The 27,167-nt window shown below is 34.9% G+C and overlaps 1 protein-coding gene across 6 annotated transcripts in view; it reads left to right on the top strand.

The window, feature by feature from the left end:
- The window catches only part of TUSC3 (tumor suppressor candidate 3), a 193,907-nt gene that overhangs the window by 43,853 nt on the left and 122,887 nt on the right, over nt 1-27,167 (top strand). For all 6 annotated transcript variants that reach the window (XR_008998701.1, XM_036894311.2, XM_057505148.1 and 3 more), the window contains exon 2: nt 25,607-25,776. Coding sequence is in view for 5 of the 6 variants with exons in the window: in XM_036894311.2 (XP_036750206.1) it covers nt 25,607-25,776 (170 nt within the window). In the remaining variant the exon portion in view is untranslated. The remainder of the gene's footprint in view (nt 1-25,606; nt 25,777-27,167) is intronic.

Genomic DNA, 27,167 nt, shown 5'->3' with positions numbered 1-27,167 from the left:
GTTAAAAAGAATAGGTTTTAGCTCTTCTTTAAATGTTTGTTAGTATTCACCAGTGAGACCATCTGGTCCTGGAATTTTCTTGGTTGGGAGTTTTTTGATTACCAGTTCAGTTTCACTACTAGTAATCAGTCTGTTCAGATTTTGTATTTCTTCCTGGGTCAGTCTTGGAAGATTGTATTTTTCTACAAATTTATCCCTTTCTTCTGGGTCATCCAATTTATTGGCATTTAATTTATCATAGGATTCTCTTGTAATTCTTTGAATTTCTGTGTTATCAGTTGAAACTCCTTTTTTTGCTTCTGATTTTGTGTACACTTTTCTTGATAAGTCTGGCTACAGGTTTGTTTGCTCTTGGTTTCACTGAATTTTCTCTTGGCTTTTTTAGTCTCTTTCATTTATTTTTGCTCTGATCTTTATTATATATCTCTCCTAACTTTGGGCTTTGTTTTCCTTTTTCTAGCCTCTTTTGTTGTAACTTTAGATTGTTTATTTGAGATTGTTGTTATTTCTTGAAGTAGGTCTGTATTGCAGTGAACTTCCCTCTGAGAACTGATTTTGCTGCATGCCACGTATTTTGAACCATTGTATTTCTGTTTCCATTTGTCACCATGTATTGTTTGATTTCCACTTGACCTGTTCATTTATCCATTGCATGTTGATTAGCCTTCATGTATTTGTGGTTTTCTTCCAGTTTCTTCCTTGTAATTGGTTTCTAGATTCATACAATTGTGAGCTGAAAAGTAATTTATATTAATGCTTCATATAATTAAAATCTTCTTTAAAATATAGAGACTTGTTTTGTGCTGCCCTAATATGTGATCTGTCTGTGTAATGTTCCATGTGCATTTCAGGAAAATGTGTATTTTGTTGATTTTGGTTGGAATGTTCTGTATATCTCTGTTAAATTCATCTGGTTTAATGTCATTCATTGGCACTGTTTCCTATTGGTTTTGTGTGTGGATGATCTATCAATTGGTGTAAGTGGGATAGTGATATCACCTACTATTATTATGTTGCTGTCAATTTCTTCTTTTAGGTCTGGTAATATTTGCTTTATATATTTAGGTGCTCCTATGTTGGGTGCATAGATATTCACAATTGTTACATCCTCATGTACTAATCCCTATATCATTATGTAATGCTCTTTGTCTTATTACTTTCTTTTTGAAGTCTATTTTGTCTGTTATAAATAGTGCTTCTCCTGCTTTTTATTTGCTCTGTGTAGAATCTTTTTCCATCCCTTCACTTTTAGTCAGTGTATGTCTTTGGGTTTGAAGTGAATCTCTTGTAGGCAGCATATAGATGGGTCCTGTTTTTATTTTTTTATCCATTCTGCAACTCTGTGTCTTTTGATTGGTGCATTTAGTCCATTTACATTTAGGGTGATTTTTGAGAGATAGGTACTTACTGCCATTGCAGCCTTTATAAAGTTTTGTGGTTATCAAAGGTTCAAGGGCAGCTTCTTTACTATCTATCTAACATTCTAACTCAACTTGCTTATTATGCTATTTCAGAGGTTCTTTTTTTTTTCTCTTTTTTTTCCTCCTCCACTCTTTACATATTAGGTGTCATATTTAGTACTCTTTGTGTGTTCCTTGACTGCTTTGTGGGTAGTTGGATTTTATTTTGCATTTACTTAGTAATTAATTTGTCTAATTCCTTTACTGTGGTTTTATTTTCTCTGGTGACAGCTACTTAGCTTTAGGAGTACTTCCATCTAGAACAGTCCCTTTAAAATTGTGGAGATGGCTTGTGGGAGGTAATTTCTCTCAACTTTTGCTTATCTGGAAATTGTTTAATCCCTGCTTCAAATTTAAATGATCTTGCCGAGTAGAGTATTCTTGGTTTGAGGCCCTACTGTTCCATTGCATTAAATATATCATGCCACTCCCTTCTGGCCTGTGAGGTTTCTGCTGAGAAATCTTATGATAGCCTGATGTGTTTTCCTTTGTATGTGATCTTTTTTCTCTCTGGCTGCTTCAATTTAGAACCATAAAATTTCCTGATTTAGGATAGGTATAAGTACTCTGGGATTTATTATAAGATCTAAATATAAGATATACACATACTCCTGGGTTATTTTATATCTGTATCTATCTATCTATCTATCTATCTATCTATCTATCTATCTATCTATCTATCTATCTATCTATCTATCTATTCACACATACATATACATACATACATACATATGTAGTGTCAGTACTTCAAATTTGTCACTCTGCTTTCTTCTTACTGGAATTATTTCTAGTTAGAAATGTGCTGTTGTCCTTGTCTTTGTTCTTTTGTATGCAGTGTGCCCTTTTTACTGGCTGTTTTTAAGATACTCTCTCTAATACTGGTTTTGAGAAATTTGATTATGCTGTACTTTGGTGTAATTTTTTTCGAGTTTCTTGTGTTTGGGATTTGTTGCATTTCCTAGATCCGTGGATGCGTAATTTGGAAAATTTCAACCGTTTATTTTTTTCAAAAATTTTTTGTCTCCTTCTGTCTCTCTTTGAAGACTGTGATTACCCATTCTTGCTGCCACTTTAAGTTGTCCCACAGCTCATTGATTTTCTGTATGATTTTTACACTTTAATGTTTTTTTCTCTGCTTCAATGTAGACATTTTCTCCCTCTTTTATTGGCCTGTCTTCAAGTTTACTAATCTTTCTTCTGCATTCCCCCATCTGCTGTTAACCCCTAATCATTGTGTTTTTTATCTCAAATATTGAAGTTTTCATCTCTAGAAGTTCACTTTGGGACTTTCTAAAAATATCTTTGATGTCTAACATTTTGATCAGAGTTAATACAATATAATGTGCTTCTCCACTAATTTTAACATTTCTCTCAGTTTTGGGTTGGTTTTGATTGATCAATTTTTCTCCTCATTGTGAAGTGCTTTTTCTTGCTTTTTTACATACCTAGTAACATTTGGATTTCAGACATTGAAAATTTTACCATGTTGGATGCTGGATATTTTGTATTCCTATCAATGTCATTGAGCCTTGTTTCAGGATTCAAGCATTTTATATTCTTCTTGATCTTTATTATAAGATATAGTAGGTAGTAACCAGAGCAGCATTCACTTTAGGGATCATTCTGCATTACTGAGGCAAGACCCTCAGAGTACTCTGCTGCATGCTCTGTTAATTAGGAGTGTTTCAGTCTGGCTGGTGGAAACAGGCACGATTCCTGACCCTTGTGAGAGTGGATATTGTTATCATATGGCTAGATCTTCCTGGCTTCAGGTAATTTCCTTACATGCACGTTTTGATCAATATTCAGTTGAATACTTAAGACACACCATTAGTAGACCCTTAGGTTTCTCTCTATGTAATTTTCTCCTCTCTAGTATTCTCTCTTGTGATTCTAGCTGGCTTGGTTACCTGAACTTTCAGTTCCTTCTGTGTAACTCAGGGAGTCATCTGAGCTGCACCCAAATCCCTCCTTTCTGTGTCTCAATCTTGAATCTCTCTCAGAGTGGTAAGGTGGAACAGTTACACTGCTTATTATTTTCCTGTCATTTCAGCATCAAAAAATTATTGTTCAATATATTTTATTTGCTTTTGTTTGTTTCGGGGGGTTGAGTAAGTATAGTCCCTGTTGCTTATCATTGCCAGTGATGGAAGTATTATATTTGTTTGCTTTCTGAAAAGCATTGTAAGATTGATAGAAATCTTAGAAATTTTTAAGGGAGTTAGTCTTCAGCATAGTGCAGTACAATGAACATTCAAATTCGCTTTATATTTCTCTGCAGTTGTCTGAGAAATTCAATGTAAGTAAAGGTCTTTCCATTATGTGTATGGAAATCAAAGTAGATTTTAAATAAATTCTTTTAACCTTACAAATTGTACTTCAGCCCTCTTTGCTGTTAAGAATTAAAATGACAATCTTAATAAGTTCAAGGTATGCTATAGGGAGTTAGTGATTTTAACGAATGACTGTAATTTAACCAATTTAATAATAAAGCACCAAGGGTATATCTTTAACATATTTTTCCAAGTCTTGAGAATAAAAGTTTTGTGTAATAGAGCTTCAAGATGATAAGCAGTATTCTCTAGACATAGTTGGACAGTTTCTAATCTCTCACCTAAAGTGATATAACATTTTCTCAGAATGAGTTTACAATAGGCAGTTAAAAAAAACCTAAGTATTCCTTCCTATTTTATAGTCACATCTTCTAATTGGGAACATATAATCAATCTATAATGATGAGATGAAGTTTCTGAAATGGATGTCTTTTTTAAAGTTGATTTTATTTGCTAACATAAAGAATAATTGTGTGTTTAGGAGCATTTTGCTGAAAAATTATTTGGAACTTCAGTTACTATGCTTGTAATAGTAGTAATTATAGGCTAGTTATGGGGTACATTTCATAAGTTGTAATATTAATTTTTATACAGTCTATTTCTAATGTCCTCATATATCAATTACAGTTATATTTTCCCTATAAAATCCCAAGTTTCATCAACTTGTAAAGAAGTTTTTAAAGTAGGATATACAGTGTGGATATTGGGAAAATTTACTTTAAATGAATAGATACCATTTTTTGTTAGGGATTAAATATAGTCATTATTCATAGCTCCTTTTGTGTCTTCACTGTTCCATGAAATGAATATTTTCAATTCAATCATCATTTCAAATAATAGAAGACATGTTTTAATTTAACATATTAAATTGTCCATCATAGATTGTGATGGAGGCTGTGCAATAAATAGGCAGCAGGGTTGATAGTCCAGTTCAAAGCTTGGTCAGGTGGCAGCAGTTGAAAATAAACAGTTAGTCGTAGAAGGCTAGGAGAACATGGAGCAGTTCATCAGAAGTAAGAAATGTTGCCTGAGAACATAAACAGGAATAACGGGTAGCACAGTGGGAAGAGGTCAGAAATACAATGAAAAGTGAAATATGGAGACCAGTTAGCACCTTGCTCTAGGTCAGAATTTTGACAGTGCCAAAAGGAGCTAACTTAATAATAGAGATATGCTGCAGATTTAATGGCAGTAACTTAAGTCTCAGTCCAACCCAGGCATTGTCTATACTTACCTAGAAGGCCTTTTGAACCTAGGAGATTCAAACTAATATCATTTGGTTTATCTGATTATAACCTGGGAAAATATTATTTTGAAGGTAAGCTTTCTTGGGCCAGTTATGTTCTGGGTTCCTGAAATATTGGTTGCTGGTTTCAGTTTATCAGTATGCTTAGTAATTTGCTGACTTAATTCATGTGTTTTTAAATCTTTCTTTAAGTTATTCTTTTCAATACAATGAACCTTGAGTTAAATGAAATTCTTTGCTATCGTTTTTTAAGGGATTGAGCATATAAAATACTAACAACCTAAAGTATTGGTTTCATAAGCTTAGTACATTGCAATATATAATCTAAACATATATTGAAATTAGACTGACACTAGTTAGAAAAACCTTTATGAATGCGTTCTTGGAAAATGGTGACCAGTTATCTGTCATTGGAATTAAGGACATGTACTGAAAGCATATGTCTAAATCTTAATTTCTTGCCCTCCAGCTTATTCTGTACTTTATTACTGGTCAGATTTGGCTTAGATCTTTAAAGCAATTGGAATTCTAATTTGGTAATAAGGGAACAAACCCTTTAGTCAACATTGTGCATCCTTTTTAGATTATAGTATATTATAAATGTTTATTGGTCACTAATATATATATGTATGCATAGTCACACACACAAATGCTTATTTTCTGGCCCATCATTGACAGTTTCCAGGTGCTTTTCACATAAGGTTGTGTTTTCTAGGTTCAAGATATAATTGACTGTGGGCATCTAGCTCTTTGTAAATTTCAAGAGTTTCTGGTTGGAGGAAGGTTTTGGAGAGCATCGTATAAATTGGGGTGTTATGTAATTTTTGTCATACAATCTAAAACCTTAACCTCTCCAACACTTTAGCCAGATGCTTGTTCATTAATACATTGAAAGTTTCTCTCTTAACTCTTCTTTTTCATACAAACTATCCCTTTTTACTGAAATTTTAATTGAGTTACATGACCTTTAAATTTATTCTAGAGATGTCATATTTTGTTACAACTTTTATTTTACTTTATAATCAAAACTAACGTTTTTTTTTGTTGTTCCATTGCATAATGTACCGTAAGTAGAAGTACTGAAGTGGATTTTCCAATCTTTTTTTCTTTCTATACTTGAAAACAGATTTGAGCAACTTTTTAAAAGTCAGTTAATTTCAAGTTACTCTTCATTTAACCAATATGCAAATATAATTCAAAAGTTTGCCATTGACTTGATAGTCAATATATGCTGCATTATTTAGGACATCTTAATCAATATTTTCCATTTTTACATATGGCTTTCCTCTTACAAATGTTTAATTTTAGTATAGTAGGACAAAATTTCATGAAATTACGTAGGATATGTTCATGTTGCAAGTGCTTTTGTTTTAAAAATTATTCTGTAAATATATGTTTGACCTATAAAATTCTAATTTGTTGTCTAAATATAGATTCTGTTAGAAAGCTATAGTTAGTCCATTCCATGGAAGAACATTTAGCTGGCAATGAGGGGGATGCTGTAGTAATAGTGATTGAGAAAAATGTTGAATGATTAAATTAGAAAAAATATCTGTGCTTGTAGTTAAGGATAAATAGGCTTGATTAGGATTTAGGTAGGTTTAGGGAACGTAAAAAGAATGTTAATTAATTTTAAGGAGAATTCGAGATAGATAATTTTCCTTGATTAAATTTTATCATTGTGACCCTCAAATGTGTTAGGCATATAGACAATATTGTTTTGTTTTCTCTTAGTGAGTTACAGGTTAAAATAAATTGGTTGGACAGTGGTGGAGAGTTGAAGAGGTGATTCAGTATTGGTCATGAGTTATGAGGTGTGAGATATTGTTTGGTCATGTAAGTTACGAGCTGAAATCACTCTATTCTCAAACCCTCTTTAATAAACATTTCAGCAAGCTGCTCTAAATTCTGCACTTTTTTGTTTGTTAGTATTGTTGATTTTTCTAATAAAGAAATTTGTCCTTGGTAGGTTGGTTACATGTAATATCAATGTGAAATTGCTTCATAACAATAGAAGTGACTGATCTGAATTACTTAATAATAGCAATGATACATATTGAGAGTTTATGTGTGCAAGTACTGTATGAAATACTTTATGTGTTTGGTGGAAATATATTTTCTCATTTCATTTGGGAGAAACACAGGGTCACTGAATCCAGGAGAAGCAATTAAAACTATAGGTCTGCACTGCTTACAAACTCTAAGATCTGGGCTGGCTTTGGTCATCAGGGGTTCCTCCTCACAGGATCCACAGGTAGCAAGTCTCAAATGGGGTTATTAACCGGAAGATTCTTACGAGCATGCGGTTTTAAGCTATTTTAGAGGACTGTGATTTTAATAAACAGTATTTGCATTTATTCATTAATTATAGTGGCTGTCTACTTTGTATTTGTCAGTGTATAAAATGCATTAACAACCCCACCCCACAAAAGAAAACCACAACGTTTCCCCAAACTATTCTGTGACCGGGCACTCAGAGTAGGGATGGAAAGGACTTTGAAGCAAAAGGTTTATAGATTGAGGGGATCTGAGGAGAGATGTTAGCCACTGAGAAAGGGACCATAGTGTGATACTCCCACCTGGCAACCCAAAACTTTGGAGCGAAGCTGAGGTCCCATTCTTTGGAGAATTTTTTTGGTTTTTAAAAAGGTAAGCCACAGATCACACAACTGATCAGAGCTAGAACGTGGGTTATTGAGCAATTTAGCTTTAAATTTGATACTTCCTATATACATTTATTCTTATCCACTTAACAAAATCTGTGGTTCTGTGGCGTGGAGACACATTGCTTTAATGTTAGGTTCAAGCTAAATCTGAGGAGACTTTATGAAGGAAATAGCGGTTGAGTGGTATTTTGAATATAGTGATGATTCTAATGTATTGAATGCTACCGATTAAGCGATTGCCTGAGTTTCTGAAGGAATGATGAGTTTGGGGAGTGATGATTTTTCTAGGTTTGAGGATAAAAACATGGTAAATGTCCCATATTTCTGCTACGATTCCTATAGCTATACCTGTCACTATACCTGTCATTAAAGTATGAGTTTTTATTGGAATGCATTTATATTTTTTCAGTGGTGATACAAATTATATTAACTGAAACATATGATTTTACTATGTGTGACTATAATGTTTGAATTCCTTCAGTTTACTACATTGCTCTATGATTTGGGCAATTTTCCCTTAGGAAGATTTGTTTTTCCACATGCACTGTGACTGATTATAATTTTTTAGGAAGTGGTACATATTTATTGCATTTTGTGGCTTGCTTTGTACCAGATTTTATGAATACAGCCCTACCTTGGAGATACTGTGGGTTCAGGTCCAGACCACTGCAGTAAAGCAAATATTGGAATAAAATGAGTCTAATGAATTTTTTAGTTTGTTAGTTCATGTAAGTTATATTTATACCATACTGTAGTCTATTAAGTGTGCAATTAGTATTATGTTTAAAAAACCAGCATACATACCGTGAAAACATTATTGCTAATAAATGCTAATCATCATCTAAGCTGCCAGCAAATCAATCTTTTGTCATAGAGGGTCTTGCTTCGATGTTAATGGCTGGTGACTGGTCAAGGTGGTGGTTGCTAAGGGTTGGGATGGCTGTGTCAGTTTCTTAAAATAAAGGCAACACTGAAGTTTGCCATACTGAGTGCCTCTTCTTCTCACAAACAATTTCTCTCTAGCATGTGATGCTGTTTGATAGCATTTTACCCACAGTAGAACTTCCAAAATTGGAATGAAGTCTTGCAAATTCTGCTGCTGCTTTATCAACCAAGTTTATGTAATTTTCTAAATCCTGCTGTCATTTCAATAATCTTCACTGGGAGTATAATCCGGCTCAAGAAACCACTGTCTTTGCTCATCCATAAGAAGGAACTCCTCATCTGTTGAAGTTTCCTCAGGAGATTGCAGCAATTCAGTCACACATTCCAGCTCTACCTCTAAACCTAGTTCTCTTGCTATTTTTACCACATCTGCAGTTACTTCCTCTTCTGAAGTTTTAACCCCTCAAAGTCACCCATGATAGTTAGAATCAACACTTTCCAAACTCATATGAATGTTGATATTTTTATATCTTCCCATGAGTCATGAATAATCTTAATATTTTAGAATGGTGAATTCTTTCCAGGGATTTTCAGTGGGGACAGAGGAATCACTGTTTAAGGCAGCTATAGCCTTAGGAAATGCATTTATTAAATCGTGAGACTTGAAAGTCAAAATGACTCCTTAATCCATGGGCTGCAGAATGGATGTTGTGTTAGCAGGCATGAAAACAACATTGATCTCATTGTACATCATCTCCATCAGAGCTCTTTGGTGACCAGGTACACTATCAGTGAGCAGTGCTATTTTGAAAGGAATCTTTGTTTCTGAGCAGCAGGTCTCAACAGTGGGCTTAAAATATTCAGCAAACCATGTTGTAAACAGATGTGCTGTTGTCTAGACATCATTTTTCTATTTACAGAGCATAGGCAGATTATGTAGCACAATTCTTAAGGGCCCTGAGATTTTCAGAATAGTAAATGAGCACCGGCTTCAACCTAAAGTCACCAGCTGCATTAGCCTTAACGAGAGTCAGCCTGTCCTTAGAAGCTCTGAAGCCAGGCTTGACTTCTCTCTAGCTATAGAAGTCCTAGGTGGCTTCTTCTTCCAACAGGAGACTGTTCAATCTCCAGTGAGAACTTGTTGTTTGGTGCAGCAGCTTCCTTAGTGATTTGGGCTGAAGCTTCTGGATGACTTGCTGCTTCTCCATCGGCACCTGCTGCTTCACCTTGTGCTGTCCTGTTACAGAGACGGCTTCCTTCCTTAAACCTCCTGAGCCAGCCTCGGCTAGTTTTAAACTGACGCTTCCTCACCTCTCTCAACCTTCATAAAATTAAAGAGAGTTAGGGTCTTGCTGTGGATGGGGCTTTGGCTTAAAGGAACATTGTGACTTGTTTGATCTTCTATCGAGACCAGCTCAGTCTTTCTCCATATCAGCAATAAGGCTGTTTTGCTTCCTTACCTTTTGTGTGTTCACTGGGGTAGCACTTTAAATTTCCTTCAAGAGTTTTCTTTTGCATTCACAACTTGGCTGTTTGGCTCAAGAAGCCTAGATTTTGGTCTGTCTTGGCTTTAGACATGTCTGCATCACTAAGCTTAAATCATTTCTAGCTTTTGATTGAAAGTGACAGATGTGTGTCTCTTCCTTTCACTTGAATGCTTAGAGACTTTTGTGGAGTTATCGTTTTGTCTCGGAATAGGGAGGCCTGACGAGAGGGGGGACTGCCCATCAGTGGAGAAATCAGAACACGTGCATCATTTATCAGTTAAATTTACCATCTTATATAGGTGTGGTTCATGGTGCCCTGAAACAATTATAATAATAACACCAAAGATCACTAAGTACATATTACAATAACAAATAAAATAATTAAAAAGTTTGAAATATTGTGAGAAGTACCCCATATGTGACACAGACACACAAAGTGAGTAAATGCTATTGGAATAATGGCATTACTGGACTTGCTGGACAGAAGGTTGCCACAAATCTTTAACCTGCAAAAAATGCATTATCTACAGAGCACAAGAAAGCAAAGCTCACTAATACAAGTCTTGCCTGTATCTTTGCTTTGTCTGCATATACTATATAAGAATTTGTTGATATGATATTGTGGTTATTTTTTATTGTGATTTGTTTTTTAGTTGCCAGAATTAAGTGGATTACCAGTATTCACTTTTACATTGCAATTTGTATTATATGGGACTTCATATTCTAATACATTTATTGTTTTATTGCTTATTGTTCACACAGAACTACTTATTTCCTGTGGATTCTGTGTAGACTATATGATAAAATTTGAATCCTGTGGATTCGGTGCGGAATATACAATAAAATTTGATTAAATGAATTTTAATACACATACAATGAAAAATGTTTAATAGGTTTTACTTCCCTACAGTTTGTCAAGTGGATTGTATCTTTTTCACCTTTATATATTATACTCGTTTCAAGTATTATTGAGCTTATTTAGAGGCAGTTCCTCATGGTGGCCTAAGGAGGTAATGCAGTGGCCTGAGATAAGTAGCATAGAGTTTGCAGTCAGCACAAATAGCAATATTTTGGTCTTGTGCAAATTTTCTAATCTCTGTAACAATACACATGCACACACTCACAATATCTCTTAATACAGTGTCTAGAATAGTATGAGTTCAGTATATTTTAGCTGTTTTTATTACTTGTTATTGTTAATTATATTTGTTTTATACAGAGAAAAAAGTCAAAGTAATCCATAGAAAAATAAAATTAGATTACCTCATATAATAAAAAATAAGTGTAAATAAAATTTTAGTGTTACTAGATTAGGAGAATATTCTATGTTAGAGTATACAAATTATTTTTAGGTAAGATACAAAGATGTACAGATTGTCAAGGAACAGATTGAATCTGACCACAATAAAAAACATCTGTATGACAAGTCACATTTATGTCAAGTCCTAGATAATAGAAGGTAGTTGCCAGTCATGTAAATGATTAATATTAATTACTAATAATCACTAATTACTGTTACAACACTAATACAAATTCATAAGAAAAGACAAGTCAGTTGAAAAATAGGTAAATGATCTGTGAACATGCACTTCATAGAGGAAACCTGAATGGTTAATAAACTTACTAAACTGCATATAATATAATTGAGGAAGATTGAGGTGTCATTTGTTACCCACCAGCCTGAAAAAAGTTAAAAGTCTGACAGTTGTAGTGTTGATTAGGATGTGGGAAAATGGGGTCTCATACATTGCTGGTAGGAGTGTAAATTAGTATAATTAGCTTGAATGAGCAGTTTGGCAGTATCTTGCAATTGGTTACTAACTTTTGTGTGCTGTGGGCAAATTTGATACACACTTCCTTGCAGAATAATTTTTAATTGAATAAAGTATATAGTAATATAAAGGAAAACCACATTGAAATATCGTTATCAAAATATTTTTAAAATGTGATGCAGTAGTATGTTTATGAGATCATTTTCTAACAAGACTCTAAAGCTAGGTCTGATAACTATTGTAATTTCAAAGTAGTGATGAGTATAAATAATACCTAGAGTTATCAGCAACAAATGGAACAGAATAGGAAAATAACTGATTTCTATTGGTTTGAAAGTCACAGGTACTGTTAATTCTACTGTGTTTTGTTGCCTGCATTTATAATTGAAGTGTTAAATTTTATATGGAGACTTTTGAAAATAGACATGTATTTTTCCCTTTCCAAGTGAATGATCTCCTTGAATTGTAATCATGGAAACTGTAGAGACCCAATTTAAGACCCAATTAAGAACTCTTGTAGAGACAGTCTCTAAGTCATGAAAAATGATCATGATTGTAGCATTGTTTATAAGAATTAATAAACAAGTGGGAAAAAACTATATGGCCATTGTTAATGGAAATAGAAAAATGTAATGTGATATATTAACATGGAATTCTCTATAACGATGAAAAGTAATGAATTATACCTATATGAGTCAACATGCCTACGTTCTAAAACAAAAGTTTGACCTAAAATTTTTAATATGATATTGGAAGAGAATATTATGCAAATTAAAAAACACCTAAAGGAGTATATTGTATATTGGTTGTGATTTTATGTACCTGTTGTATGTGTATAGATATAAAAATAGATGGGAAAGAAATACTTTACTTGAATGATAAGATACTACAATGTTTTAATTCTTTTAAAAAACCTCAAATATTTCAGATTGTTTTCAAATAAACCTTACTCAGCAGCAATTGTCGTTTAGAAAGAGTGGGTATATAAGTGTTTGCTTTGTTATTCCTTGTATTTTTATGAATGAAAGCAGTTCTCAAAATTCTTAAAATAAAAATTATAAAGTATGATAGTCATTATAAATAGACATTGTAATAAGGCGGTGGTACAGACATAGGTTAGTTAAAAAGGGGATTGATGTGTCATTTGCTTTGGTTGTGTGTGGGTTACTGATTACACAGTTGACATTTTGTGATTAATAAGAGGATTTGTTTGCTTTTTGCTTTTCTTCTTAGATTGTAAAAGTAAGCCTTTGAAGACTGACTGGTTGATATTAATGGTAGCAGAGTGGAAACTCTATTAACATGGTTAGGACTGTGTTACTCTGCAGTAACTTAATAGCCCTAACTGTGTCCCTTACTGTCATGTTTATCACCAGAAAAGCTCAGAACTTTATCTTACTAGACCCAGGAAAGGGTTTTATTTGTTAGGCTTTTACTGGTTTCTTGTATCTCTTCTCTCTGATGGTTCACTAAATTAGATTTGAAATGTTGGGAATTGCTTTCTTCAGTTTCTTAGTAGACACATAAAATCCTGGTTATCGAAGAACTTTTGATACATACTCCAGGTCTTTTTTACTGAAATGAAATTAGGTGTTCATCAATAAAGATGCTTGTAGTGGTAACTCTGCAAGTTAGAACACAAGAGTCCCCCGCTTTCCGTGGTTTCAGTTACCTGTAGCCAACTGCAGTCTGGAAGCAGAAGATCCACCTTCTGATGTAGAGACAGAAGGTCATTAGTAGCCCAACACTGTGTCACAACGCCCAAGTCATCCATCCGACTTCATCTCATCCAGACATTTTATCATCTCACATCACAAAATGGGTGAGTCCAGTACCATAAGATATTTTGAGAGAGACCACATTCACATAACTTTTATTACAGTATGTTATAATTGTTCAGTTTTCTTACTAATTATTGTTAATCTCTTCCTATGCCTAATTTACAAATTAAACTTTATCATAGGTATGTATAGGAAGAACATAGTACGTGTAGGGTTCGGTACTAGCCGTGGTTTCAGGCAGCCACCGCAGGTCTTGGAATGTGTATCCCTTGCAGATAAGAGGGGAATTCTGTGTAATGAAATGCCCTCATTTTCTCAAATACCAACCTGACCACAAGTAAGGGCTGAAGTGAAGTGAGCACAGCTCCCAGGAGAGTGGAATCAATCACTAGATGGGGAGATTAGTATAGGAACCGCAGAGGCAGGCAGTAACTGATGCAACATCTGGCTGTGGTAAATATTTCTTTCTAGAGGAATCAGAATTTCTTGTCTTTTAGCTTCTCTTTTGAGTATCTTTTTCATTGTCTCTTTCCACTTGGCAGTAACTGTCATTCTGCTATATATAAAGTAATACTGGTGAACATTTCAAACAAAAATTTATAAAGCAGAGATAAACATATCTCTGTAATTTTCTCCTCTAGAAATAAGCCATTATTGATTTGCTATATAATCCTTTCAGATATGTAGCACGTATGTAAAATAAGTTGCATGGAAAGGCATATATATGTTTTTTAAAAATATGAAATAGTACTTTAGATGGTGTACTGTCTAAATCATATTGGATTACTTAAAGGTAAATTGTAAATATCCTTTTAGGAAATCTGTCTCATCTTGTTAACAACTATAATAGTGTTCTGTTTCATGCCATATTATGATGTAACCAATCTCCTTTTTATAGGCACACAAACTTCCAAATATTTGCAGTTAGAAAACAATGTGCAGTTAATATCCTTTTACGTAAACGTGTGTCCCTTGTCTTCTTATTTCTTTAGGATAAATTCCTAGAAATTCCTAGAAATTACAGTACTAAAGGACAGACACATTAAAAATGTATATGTATTATTAGCATGCCCTTGAAAGATTATACTGATGTTTATCATATTGTGTCCCTTAGTATTTCACAGTGGTATTTCTAACAAAATATTATATGCCAAATAAAACAGAGTGTTTTTATACTATTTTTACAGAATATTAATAGTAATCATTGGGCCTTTTGTTCACACTATTTCTAAGTTTGAATGATCAGCTTTCATCCTGGGTTTCTGTCTCTGATCACAATAGCAAATGTAATCTAAGAAGAGTCATTGTCCTGCTACAAGTGTATGGAGAAGGGTGTGTGGACCAAGGGCTATGTTAGCCGTGAGGGAGCTGTGTGAATTTGATTTCTGCCTTTCCAGTGTATTGTTCCATTACTTAATTAGTTATACAAGTATTTATTTATGAGGTAGTCACTAGGCTGGTCACTGGGGACACAGTGATGAATAAGACACTGTTTTGGACATTAAGTTCTGGGCTTTATTTTAATAAGGCAGTGATGTAAACTGATGAGTAGCTGATAACAGTGTGTTAAACCATGTTATAAAATGACATGTTTGTAAAATGTTACACTATAGTAAAAGGCAAAATAGAACTATTAAAGATGAGAGCAAGAAAATTTCACTGAAACATTTTACCGCTCAGAAACAACTGTCATTAATGTTGGGTGAATTTCATTTTCCTCCAACATTTTATTATGAATATTTGCAAACGTACAGAAAAATTGAAAGAATTTTACAGCGAATACTCAAACACCTACCATCCTGATTCTCCAGTTAACATTTGACTGTGCTTGCTTTCACGCGCCCATCTTCCCTCTCATCTACCAGTTTGTCTTTTTTTTAATGCATTTTTAAGTAAATTGTGTACCTGAGCATCCTTCCTTCAATGTGTGTAACATTATCTATTGTTTTGAGTAACACCGTGCTTTAATTAAAGCCTTTACTGAGTGTATGCTGTAGAAGATGTGGAAATTTTGTGTTCTTATATTTCCTCCTAAATTCCCTTCCTAACTCTACATATTTAATAAATTGCTTTTTCTAATTATGGAACATAAGTGCTAGAAATCCTGAGGGACTGTACACCTTACCCAGACTGGACTATTTTTGGGAGAGAAAGGGACTGTTATTAGTGGATATACTAGGACAGCAAGTACAGTCTGGGGACTCTTAGACGCAAACCAGGATGGTCAGACTGTCTAAAACAATAATTGCTGGAGTTGCTTATTCTTAGTTTTACATTTACATGTGTTGGTATTTAATGAATCAAACACGATAGTCAACATATAGGCTTTTACTATAGCTTTATTTCCTGAGGTTGTGATTTTGATTCACCTCTTGGCTAGGTTTTATCCACAGCTTTTCCGTTCCTGAGTTCTTTTATTTTGATTTATCTCTTGGTTGGATATTATCCTCAAGTAGTCCCCCCTTCCCTCCAAGAAAATTTTAATTTGTAATGAATTCATTAATTTTTTATTGCTTTGTTACCTTATTTTTGTATTTTTAATAACTAATGTGTTTCAATATGATATTGTCCTTAATATTATAGTGATAAACAGAATAATAGCAGAGGCATCTCATACTGTCTTGGGGATGGGGTATGAGATTAGAATATTGTCTCTAAAATTACTCGATGTTTTCTACAAAAGCTCACCCTCTCCTGACAGTACTAGTTTTGAAGAAATAGTTTGGTCGTCATAGTGCAGGGAAATACAGAATCATCATTTGAACTTGAACCATCCTATCATTTTCTGTTTTTAAAATGGACATTGGTGCCTTCTCATTTTTAAAAGGTCACAGTATATGCCATCTTGTGGATGTTTCTATGCTGTCTTAACTACACAGAGTTCCCTGAGGTGTGCATTTTTTTTTTTAAAGTTTCATTTTCTGGTGGGAACAGGGTCTTAAGATTCATGAGCATCACTCTCTTCAAGAGACCAAAAGGAACCCCCAAACAGAGAAGGCGGTGAGGGCTTGAAGATAGTTCTGACTGAGCGCACCTGTAGCAGGAAGACAGAAGTCCTGAAAGAGGAGGACAGATGGCCACGAAAAGGGAGGTACTTCGAAGGGACAAATGCATGCAACCTTGTCCTTAAACAAGGCCATATTCCTGTCACAGAGAAATGCAGCAATGGAACAAACCCTCTTTGTAGACTATAGCTCAACCTGTTATTCTTTCTTAGTAGATTTTAAAAGCTTGAATACACATCAGTCAAATTTACTTTCCTTACTGAACATTTCTGTGATGTTACCTTGTAACATTTTCTTCTGAGAATTTGCTCTGCCTCCTTTATAAACAGATGCTCTTGAAAGTTTGAATCAACCCTGAAGCCCTAAAAAGCTCCCTTCCTGGAGCATTTTTTTTGCTTCTCTGTACCAAGGTGACTAGTTCAAGATGCTAGGAGATTTCTCTTTCCTTATATAGTGGTGTTACCACTTCAGTTTGTAGACGCTCTTGCTTAACATTTTTATCTCAAATGCAACGTGTGCATTTGACTATTAGGCTGTTAGTTGCAATAATTTTTCTATAACTAAAACCAGTAAGCTTCTGCAATGTAGCATAGAGTAGGTAGTTTGGAATAAGACTGGGAATACTGGCTCTACCATTTACTACCTATATAATCTTAGGTTACTCAGCCTCTCAGGGCCTCTGTTTCCTTGTCTCTAAATTGCTATCAGTGATACATCCCCCTCCCATAGGATTGTTATGAGGATTGATCGATTTACTGATATAAGGGCATTTTGTACAGAGCCGTACATGTAGTAAGCATGTAGTCAGCATTAGCTATTGTTACTGTTACTACTGATCTTTAAGACATATTACTGCTGTGTTTACAATACCTTTCCATTTCTTTGTTTTTTAAATTTCTTGACTTATTTAATTGTTAATACAGTTGAGTATCTTTAGAAATTGTTGCTGTTTTGTCTGTTTATTTTTTCCCATGGATAGACATGTATTTGATGTACTGAAAATATGAATTCTCTTTTTCACTGTAGAAGTTATTGACTTAATCTTTTTCGAAATTGGAATGTTTCTTTTTTAAAAAAAATAGTAACTCTAATAACCTTCTGTATCACTTACCATGCCGGGGTGTTCTGTCTGAGCCAGTGGATCAGCAATACCTTTGCCGTAGTAATGGTTGTTTGAGGTTTGTCAAATGCAGAAAAGTGAAAGAACTCACCAAGTGATGGCAATTGTTGGGTTAAGATAATTGTTGTACTTTTATTAGAGTCTGTTGCAAGTCATACAGTTCAGTGTGGGGCAATGGCAAGAGCTGGCATTCTTTAGACTTCAGTTTCCTCGTGTAAAATAAGCAGATCTGTTTCTTTCTATAATTGTCATCTGAGTGTAATAAGGTGTCATATGTGATGTCCATAACCAGGTACTTAGCATACAAAATATGTTGAGGCAGTAACTAGAGAAAGGTGAACTTTTTTTTGAGAAATACCTCATTGTTTTTTGTCATCTAATATTTAATCTGAATATAAAATTCTTCTGAAGCTCTTTGGTACTAGCAAGAATAGAACTGTGGTTCTCACTGATGTGTTGTTTTAATTTATTTTCAAAATATGTGGGAAATTTGGCAGGAATTGTAGACTACATACAGGATTGTAGTGTTAAGATCACCCTTTGTTGTTTGATGACCATAAAAACTGTACCACTACTAATACTGCCTTAAGTTGTATAGTACTTCATATACTTTGCAGAGATTTTTATCTACCACGTACTATCTGTCAATAAATGATCTCTACGTTTACTGGCGGGTAGGAAGTTAGTGGATGAGTGCATAGTTTCTGAGAGAGAAAGCGACTTGCCCAAGCTCTCCTGTGTAGTGACCAGATTAGCCTTTTTCTTCATGTACATTATTCCTTGACTTTGCTGGTGCGCTCAGGTGTAACTGTAGGTGTCTCAGCAATTAAGATTTACTTGGTGGAAGCTTACAACAACAAATTAATGTAAACTGTATATTCCTTATATTTCTTAAACATTATTTTTCTTGTCTTTTACAACCAGAACATAAAGCATTTCTTTCTTGCCGAGGTACTTTTCCCATAACTTTGTGTTCTTATCAGTGAGGAACATATAATGGTCAGAGCTTATAGGGTATGTGACATGCTTGACATACCTACATGGAATACTTTAAAAAATTGTTACTGAAAGGTAACTTACATACAGAAAAGTACAGAAACCATACCTGTGGAGTCTGATGAATTTTTGAGACTGACACTACCACAATCCCAGAAATCAGCCATCTGCCCACTTTGGTTATTGCTCATTCCCATCCCCAACGTGAACTACAATTTGACTTTTATTTTTGTGGATTACTGTTCATTGTTTTTGAATGGCTGAGGCTATACGCTTTCACTCTTCTTCATGTTTGTGAAATTTATCCAAGTTTTTCAAGTTGTTGTAGTTTGTTCATTTCTGGCACTGTAGAGAATCTATTACATGAACATACCATGATTAATCCATTCTACTCTTGATGAACTTTTGGGTTGTATCCAGACTGGAGCTATTAAGAATATTGCTGCTATGGACTGCACATATGTATCTTTTGAGGGGCATTTATATGCATTTCTTTTAGATGCTTATCTAGACATACACTTGTTCATAGTATATACTGTAAATACTTTTCAAATTGGTTGTACCATTTTACACCCCTCTCATCAGTGTAGGGTTTCCTGAAATTGTTTCCTTTGTAGCTTTTCTGGTGGGTGTACAGTATTTTCACACGATGGTTTCAGTTTGCATTTTCTTGAGAGTACTCATGTTGAGCCACTTTTCTTATGTTTGCAGTTAGGTATCTTCTCTGGAGAAGTGCCTGTTCACATCTTTTTGTGCTTTTAAATAAATCATATAGTCCGCTTTTTTCTTATTGAAATGTAAGTTCTTCATATTGTCTTGTTGATACAGGGTCTTTGTCATATATGTGTATTGCAAATATCTTGTCTCATTTGTGATCTGCCGTTTCACTCTTTATGGTAGCTTCCAAAAATAATGAAGTTCAACTTAATCAGTTTTTCCCTTTATGGTTAACACTGTTGTCTTTTTTCGTTTTGAAATAAATATATATCCTAAGACCACAAAGATGTTAAACTTATATTTACTGCATTGTTTTGCCTTTCATATGTAGGTCAGAAATCCTAACTGGGATTAGTTTTTCTGTATGGTGTGAGATAAGGGTCTAGATTCAAATTCACATTTAAATATTGCCCTTGCCTTTCTCGGATGGTGTTTATGTAACTGTACTGGTTTATGGTTCTGCTGAGCTTCGTCTGAGAGTAAAATGGGGTTACCAGGAAGCTGCCTCATGAGGTCCTATGGGAACGCTGGGAGCAGAGCGAGTGGGAGGAACCGAGAGGTGCGGCGGCTGCCTCCAGTGAGAGCTCTGCGGCACTGATAGTTTTATGTAATGCTCTCGCTTTACTTTGGATGCTGAAAAAGGGTAACCTGTGAAAATATTAGCCAGAATCAGAGATTGTGTTGGATATGTCAATTTTTAAAATTTAAATGTGTTCATTTCACATTTTGAGAGACTAATTTTGCTGTCTTGTAAGTAATGTATTTGTAAAAAAAAAAATCGTAATTTCTGTGGAGAATCCACAGTTAAGCTTTATAATTGGTTCTGTCATACCTTCTTTCAGTCATTGGGAGCATCTCACTGCACCGACTAGAGGTCATCTTTTCACTTATCAGATCAGGAAAATGGCTCGGGGGTTAAGTGCTCTTTTGTACCGATCGGGATTCGGAACTCCAGGCTAGCATCCACCATTGCGAATGTCAGTGTGCAGGTCGCTGACTCCTTCGTCTTTCCTATCATACCCACTTGGTTGCCTTATGTACTGAGACTTCTGAAAATCCTCAGATTACCTAGTACCAAAATTATGCTTTCCGGGAGAACTGCATTTTCCGTGCATTACCTCACAAGTATGTTATGTTCACTGAGGTGCTGAGCATGTGAGGACAAGGACAGAACTAATCTAGGTAGAGAGGCGGGTTTTAGCATGGGCCCAGGCTCACTAACTAACTAGGAAGCAGAGCACTCCCTTACACCTCCAGCCTCCCTGTCCATGACCTTTAACTTCTTTTAAACCAACTTTTTTCAGATGCATTTTAAATAGCAAAAAAATTACCTAATTCAGTGATTTTTAGTAACTTTATCAAGTGATACAAGCATCACCACAAATCAGCTTTTGAACATTTTATCCCTCCAGTAAGAGCCCACGGTTAATGCCTGTTCCTTCCCCAAGGCCCAGTTTATTATGTTTTATTCTCTATAAATTTGTTTTTTCTGGACATTTCCTGTTAATGGAATCATGCAGTATGTGGTCTCTTGTATCTGGCTTCTTTTAGGGACTGTAATATTTGTGAGGCTCATCTGTGTTGTCACATTTATCAGTGCTTGTTCAGTCCTTTTTATTTCCCAATAGTATTCTGTTGTATGGGTGTACCACATTTTGTCTGTCCATTCACCAGCCCATAGACATTTAGGTTTTGATGACATCACAATTTAAAATCATGCTTCCATAAAACTGTAAATTGCTTTGGACAAGACGTAGTGATTTGTGAGCTATCAGATTCTCCTTTGCCAAGATTATGTAGTACATAATAGTTTACATGTGAGTCAGAATCCTCAGGTTAGAACTTCAGTTTCCAGTTTAGTCTGGACATGAAGTACAGGTAATCAGATTGATCTCTTCCATATATTATTACTTTCTAAATTGAGAATCTGGCACTGACTCTCTTTAATCATGTGTTCCAAATTCATTTTTAATAGTCAATAAGTTTGCTATTATGTTTGTCTGCTGTGTTGTTTATATATTGGCACTTTGAAAATTCATTTTCCTATATTATTCTAACCTTTCTGCAACTGACAACTACATATTAATTTGTTTATTTGGCCTAGTTTTTTCTACACATGAAGCATGTTTACAAAGAATTACTTTCTAAACCTAGTCATGAAGTAAATTGGAGGAAATTTTATAATGACTGTCTCACTGTGTAGAAAGTCTTTTGTTTAAATAGTTCGCCAAATTAAAAAGGATTGCATATGTGTATTTGCATGATATAAAATACACATACATATAAACATGTATAGTGTACATACACATTCTCTCACACACCTATTACATAGATAAAACAGCATAGGAATCAACAATAGAAAAGCCAAATTTGAATCCCTACTTAAGTACTTATTAATTTGATCTTGTGTAAGTAATTTAGGTTCCCTGGGCCTGAATTTTTTCCTCTATAGAATGGGGTTGTTTTTATGGCACCTGAAATGTGGTAACATGGGGCCTGCCTAGTACCTGATACATTGGAAGTTCTCATTAAATATTTTATTCCTTTCCATTAATTTTGAGCCTCATAGTTTGAGTGTATGGATGATAATGCAAAATCTAAAAACCAAACAATTGTTACGATTTCTGTAATGCTCTGGTTTCATGCCATTGTATAGTGCTTTATCAGTGATGATAACACTGACATTAGTGAGGTGGGACGGCCAAAGTTTTCATTTAATTTAAATAGGTTTTATTTTTTCCTTTGTTTATACATATATGTATTTAACATAAATGACCTGTAAACCTTCTCATGTTTCCGTATGTTTTTCTAGTGTGCACAGATGAGAGAATTCAGAAATAGTGGGTCAAAGGTAAATATATGAGGGCATTTTCAGATGCCTCTAACTACTGGATTGCTTGCTTTAAAATAGGGAAAGGTGCTTGAGACAAAAGATATAAAAACTGATCACTTTGCTCCTTATGTGTAGAAAGTAGATTAAAGATAGATAACCTAGCACAGTATAGTATAACAGGCTCAGAAATGAATCCATAAAAACAAGTAGAGGTCTATTCTTTCTTGCCTTTTAATAGTGACTAATTTCTATTTTGGAAGCTTATAAATGATGTTTATTTGTATATAAAATTTTAACTCCTGGAAATTTGCATATGGCATGTGCGTTTGTTGGATACCAATTTTTTTATTGAATTTAACATAAATTCAAATATTTTTGAACTACTAAAGCCCAATTGGAAACATCTTAGGTTCTTCCCTATCTTTATGTTGTTTTTGTAGATAGAATTTACAAGTATTTCCCGAATTGTTACAAATTTTGAATGGAAGGACAGCAGAGCTCCTACTTGAGTTACACACTGCTTCAGTATCTACTTGTCCTCTGGACTTTCCAAGAATCTAGAACTACAAAAGTGGTAGGACATGATTCTTATCCTTGAACTGAGAGTGTGGTAGGAGAGGTTCAGCCAGATCAGGCTACGGGGTGGTAGGTGGCCTGGTAGAAGCTTGTAGAAGGAGGGACTGTCAGTCTCTAGGGCTTTATGAAAGAGCTCTTGCATGTGGTTATATATTAGTTGTCTCCTTTAGGACAAGGATAAATTCACTAGGGAACAGCAGTGGAAGAGGGGTAGCTATTTCTTCTTTGATGGCATGGTGATATAAAAGGTATTTCAGAGATTGCCTATAGCAGTGGCTTCTCAACTTAGTCTTAATGTTAGAAAAATTCAAGAAATGTGTTACAAAAAATACTCTCAGCCTGGGTATGAGACGTATGAGGTGGTATAGATAGAGGATGAGCTAACAGCTGGAGATGAAACTAGTAATGAGGCAGTTAAGGCCGGACAGAGAGACTTGGTCGTGTGCCTTGTATTTTTTTATTGTGTCAGTAGAGTAAGATATTGTCTTTCATGGTTATATAATGCCTTGATAGATAGATGTTTGTATAATAATTTTTTTTTTGAACAAGAAAAAACAGTAAGATTATTATAGAAATCCAAGAGTAATAAAAAGGAAAGTGTGTGTGTGTGTGTGTGTGTGTGTGTGTGTGTGTGTGTTGGGGTGTTTATATTTAATGAGAAAATACACTAAAATATCCTAGGAACTCACAGATAGGTAACTGTTTCTTAGACCAGTTCCCTTCTGCGCTCATTAGGGGATCCTTTTGTTTGATTTTCCGTCTGCAGGTTCTGTCTTTGCATAGAGGGTCACAGCTCCTGTAAATAAAATATTATATATCTTAATTATTTTAATATTTGTTTAAGGCTGATAAGAATTTATATATACTGAATTGATTTACTGGATGTAATAGTAAATAACTGATTCGAAAACAAACTGTTTTAAGTATATCACAGTTTCTGTAAGGTGAACACTAGTAAATTATGCTTTACATGGAAAATACCCTCACTTTGTTTCTCAGAAATAAAAGTGGGAACATTTAGCCAAAGTCCTTGTACTTAGTTTAGCTGTTTTGTGTGTTTTGATGAGGCAGAGCACTATTTTCTAAAATAAGTTTTACTTCCCTTTCAGTTTAATAAGATTATTACTTTGTATGGAAATATATCCATACGATATTTCTATTTTTCTCTGTTTACCCATGTTGTCAGGATTACCTTTTTTTTTTTTTAAGACTGAGTAATATTTCTTTGTGTATCTATCCATTCATCCATCTACACACACACACACACACACACATATACCACATTTTCCTTATCCATTCATCTGTCAGTGGGCATTTGGGTTGTTTCCATCTCTTGGCTATTGTGAATAGTGCTGTAGTGAACTTGGGGTGAAAATATCTCTTTAAGAGTCTGATTACAATTCTTTTTGGATAAATACCGAGAAGTGTGATTTCTGGGTCATATGCTAAGCTCTCCTCTTTTCCATAGTGGCTGTACCATTCCACGTTCTCCCCTTCTGGTATACATGCCCAGTTTCTATGAATAGTTCACAAGGAGCCACTTGTATTTCTTTACTTGAAAGGGAGGGAAAAGAGTTTACATTCTCCCTAAGTTTTAGTGTAGAGCTTGCTTTCATGGTACAATTTAAGTCTTTCTCCCCTGACTATTGGTACCTGCTTGGTTTTCCAACGGTAGGGAATTCTTTTCTTGTAAGAATACATACAACCCATAGAACTTTTACTTGTGAGACTTTTTCAGGTCGAATGGATGATCTGAGGACTAAGAGCATTCCCCACAGAAGCTGGTGTGACTTCCTTCCCCTCTCCCCCCTCACCCTAGAAGAGAATCTTACTAGTATCCCAGCTCCATGTGTATTGTCTACTGTGCCTCCCCACCATCCTTCTGCTTGTCCACGTTAGCCATCCCCCTGACTTTTAGCACAATCAGTGCTTCCTGGTTTTGACCTTAACATAAATAGAATCAGACAGCATTCTTTTGTATATAAGTTTCTTTCACTTAGCTTTGTATTTGTGAGATTCCTCCATGTTGTTGCATGATAAAGCTTAGAGGGAATTTCGCAGTTGAGTTAAGGCTCCCTGGGCAGCCTTTCCTAGTGAGGGTTGTGTTACGGCTGCAGTTTTTGTTTTTGTTTTCCCCTGTGCTGTTTGGCTCGAGTAGAGCAGTTATATTCAATGTCTTACTTAGTTGCCCCTTTTCTTGTCCTTTGGGTAGAGAGAACAGGCTTTTCTTGGTGCTGTTTTGTGTGTAGCCATTGATGGTCTTGGATTGCTGACTTCTTTCTCCAGCAACCAGTCTAGGATATGTGAGGAAGAAAGAAAATCCAGGGAACTTACCCCCATGTCTCTCTCAATTCCTGGGGTCCTTGAGCCAGTCTTCCTCTCCTCCCTGCTTTCAGAGCCTTCTTGTGCTTTTTTTAAAATAAAATAACCAGAGTTTTCAGGTGTATGTGGTGGAAGCAACAGGGAAAAGCATGTCTGTTGCATCTTTCTGGAAGTGGAAGTCTCTTTTCCTTTTGATGTCTGTTTTATAAACCTTTGTGATCATCAGGAAAAATGAAATGAAAATCTTTTATGCATATATGGTCGATTAATATATTCATCATCAAAAGGATAACTTTAAGCAGAAGTTAATTTGGAGTAAAATATAATCTCATGTAATTCTGTTTATGTGAAGTACAAACTGAAGGACTATAACCCTGTGTGATTTAAATTTCTGTGTTTAACTGCAGAATCTTTTAGCCGAAAAAGTAGAACAGCTGATGGAGTGGAGTTCCAGGCGCTCAATCTTCCGAATGAATGGCGATAAATTCCGAAAATTTATAAAGGCCCCGCCTCGCAACTATTCCATGATTGTCATGTTCACTGCTCTTCAGCCTCAGCGACAGTGTTCTGTGTGCAGGTAAGTCATGCATTTGAAAAAATTTTTAATTATTATTGCATAAAATATATTTTATTACATTTAAGCAACGTTTATAAGAGATTTAAAAATCTGTTCAGTGTTATAGTTTAAAATATATTTAGCTTAGTACATTTAAACAAATGTTTATGACAATCAAATGTTTCTTCAGTGTTATAATCAACTATAACTGTGCATTTAAAAGTAAGCTCAAAATCAGTGTATTCTAGAACATGACTTTGATATGCTTTTATTGTGTTTATTGTGTGACATATGTATTGTCCAATCCAGATGTCTTCATAAAACAGGTTTGCTTCTTTATGTCCTGTGTAAAGGTAAATATGTGATTGAATTTGGTTTGAATATTGCCTTGAAAGTGACCTAATTATGTCTTTTGAGCAATGAAGTAAACCCCTCAAGCATAATCTATTTTAACAGTTTTATAGAGAGGACGTGGTAGAAGCTTGTAGACCCTAAGGAGGTCCATTCACTTTTCGATTCCTGCAATGCTTAGAAATTTCTTCCTATGTTATAGAAGTAAACGATTTGCAATGAATGAAATATTTTTCAGTGGGAACATACTGAAGGAAGTCTCGGGCAAGTACAAATGTAATACATATATGCTGCTTTTTAAATGAAACTTTTTAGTTTGAGACAATTGTGGGTTCAGATGCAATTATAAGAAATAATAGAGAGATTTTCCTTTATACCATTATATCTCTTAACCTGTGTTCATCAGTGGCAATACCTCCCAAACTGTAGCGGTTATAGTGCAGAAGCACAAGCAGGATACCAGTATTGATGCACAGTAGGAGACAGAATAGTTCCAGCCCCTAAGAAACTCTGCCGGTGCCCTTAATTGCTACTCCTCACCTCCTGCCTGCATTTGTTCTCCATTTGTATAATTTCATCATTTCAAGAATGTGATGTAAAGAGAATCATACAGTATGGGACCTTTTGGGTTTGTTTTTTTTCCCCCCTGAAAATCCATCCAAGTTGATGCATTTATCAAGTTCATTCTTTTAGTTACTGAGTGCTATTCCATGGTATGGACTTACTGTAGTTTGCTTAACCATCTATCTGCCTGGTTAAGGAAAGCTGGGCTGTTTCTAGTTTTTGTCTATTACAGATATAAGTGCTATGAACATTTTGTACAAGTTTTTGTGTGGAGTGAATTTTCATTTCTCTGCGATAAATGCCAGGGAGTGTGATGGCTGGGTTATTTGCTATTTTCATATTTAACTTCCTGGAAAACTGCTAACACGTCTTCTAGAGTGCCTGCATCGTTTTACTTTCCACCAGCAGGGGAGGAGTGATTTGTAGGTTTTCATATCCTCTCCAGTATTTGCTGGCATCCCTGTTTTATTTTGACCATTCTGGTAGGCATGTAGCAA

Source organism: Manis pentadactyla, chromosome 7 (assembly GCF_030020395.1).
Source record: "Manis pentadactyla isolate mManPen7 chromosome 7, mManPen7.hap1, whole genome shotgun sequence".
NCBI lineage: Eukaryota > Metazoa > Chordata > Mammalia > Pholidota > Manidae > Manis > Manis pentadactyla.
Note: the sequence above shows the minus strand (reverse complement) of the source record. Positions and strands in the feature narration are given on the sequence as shown.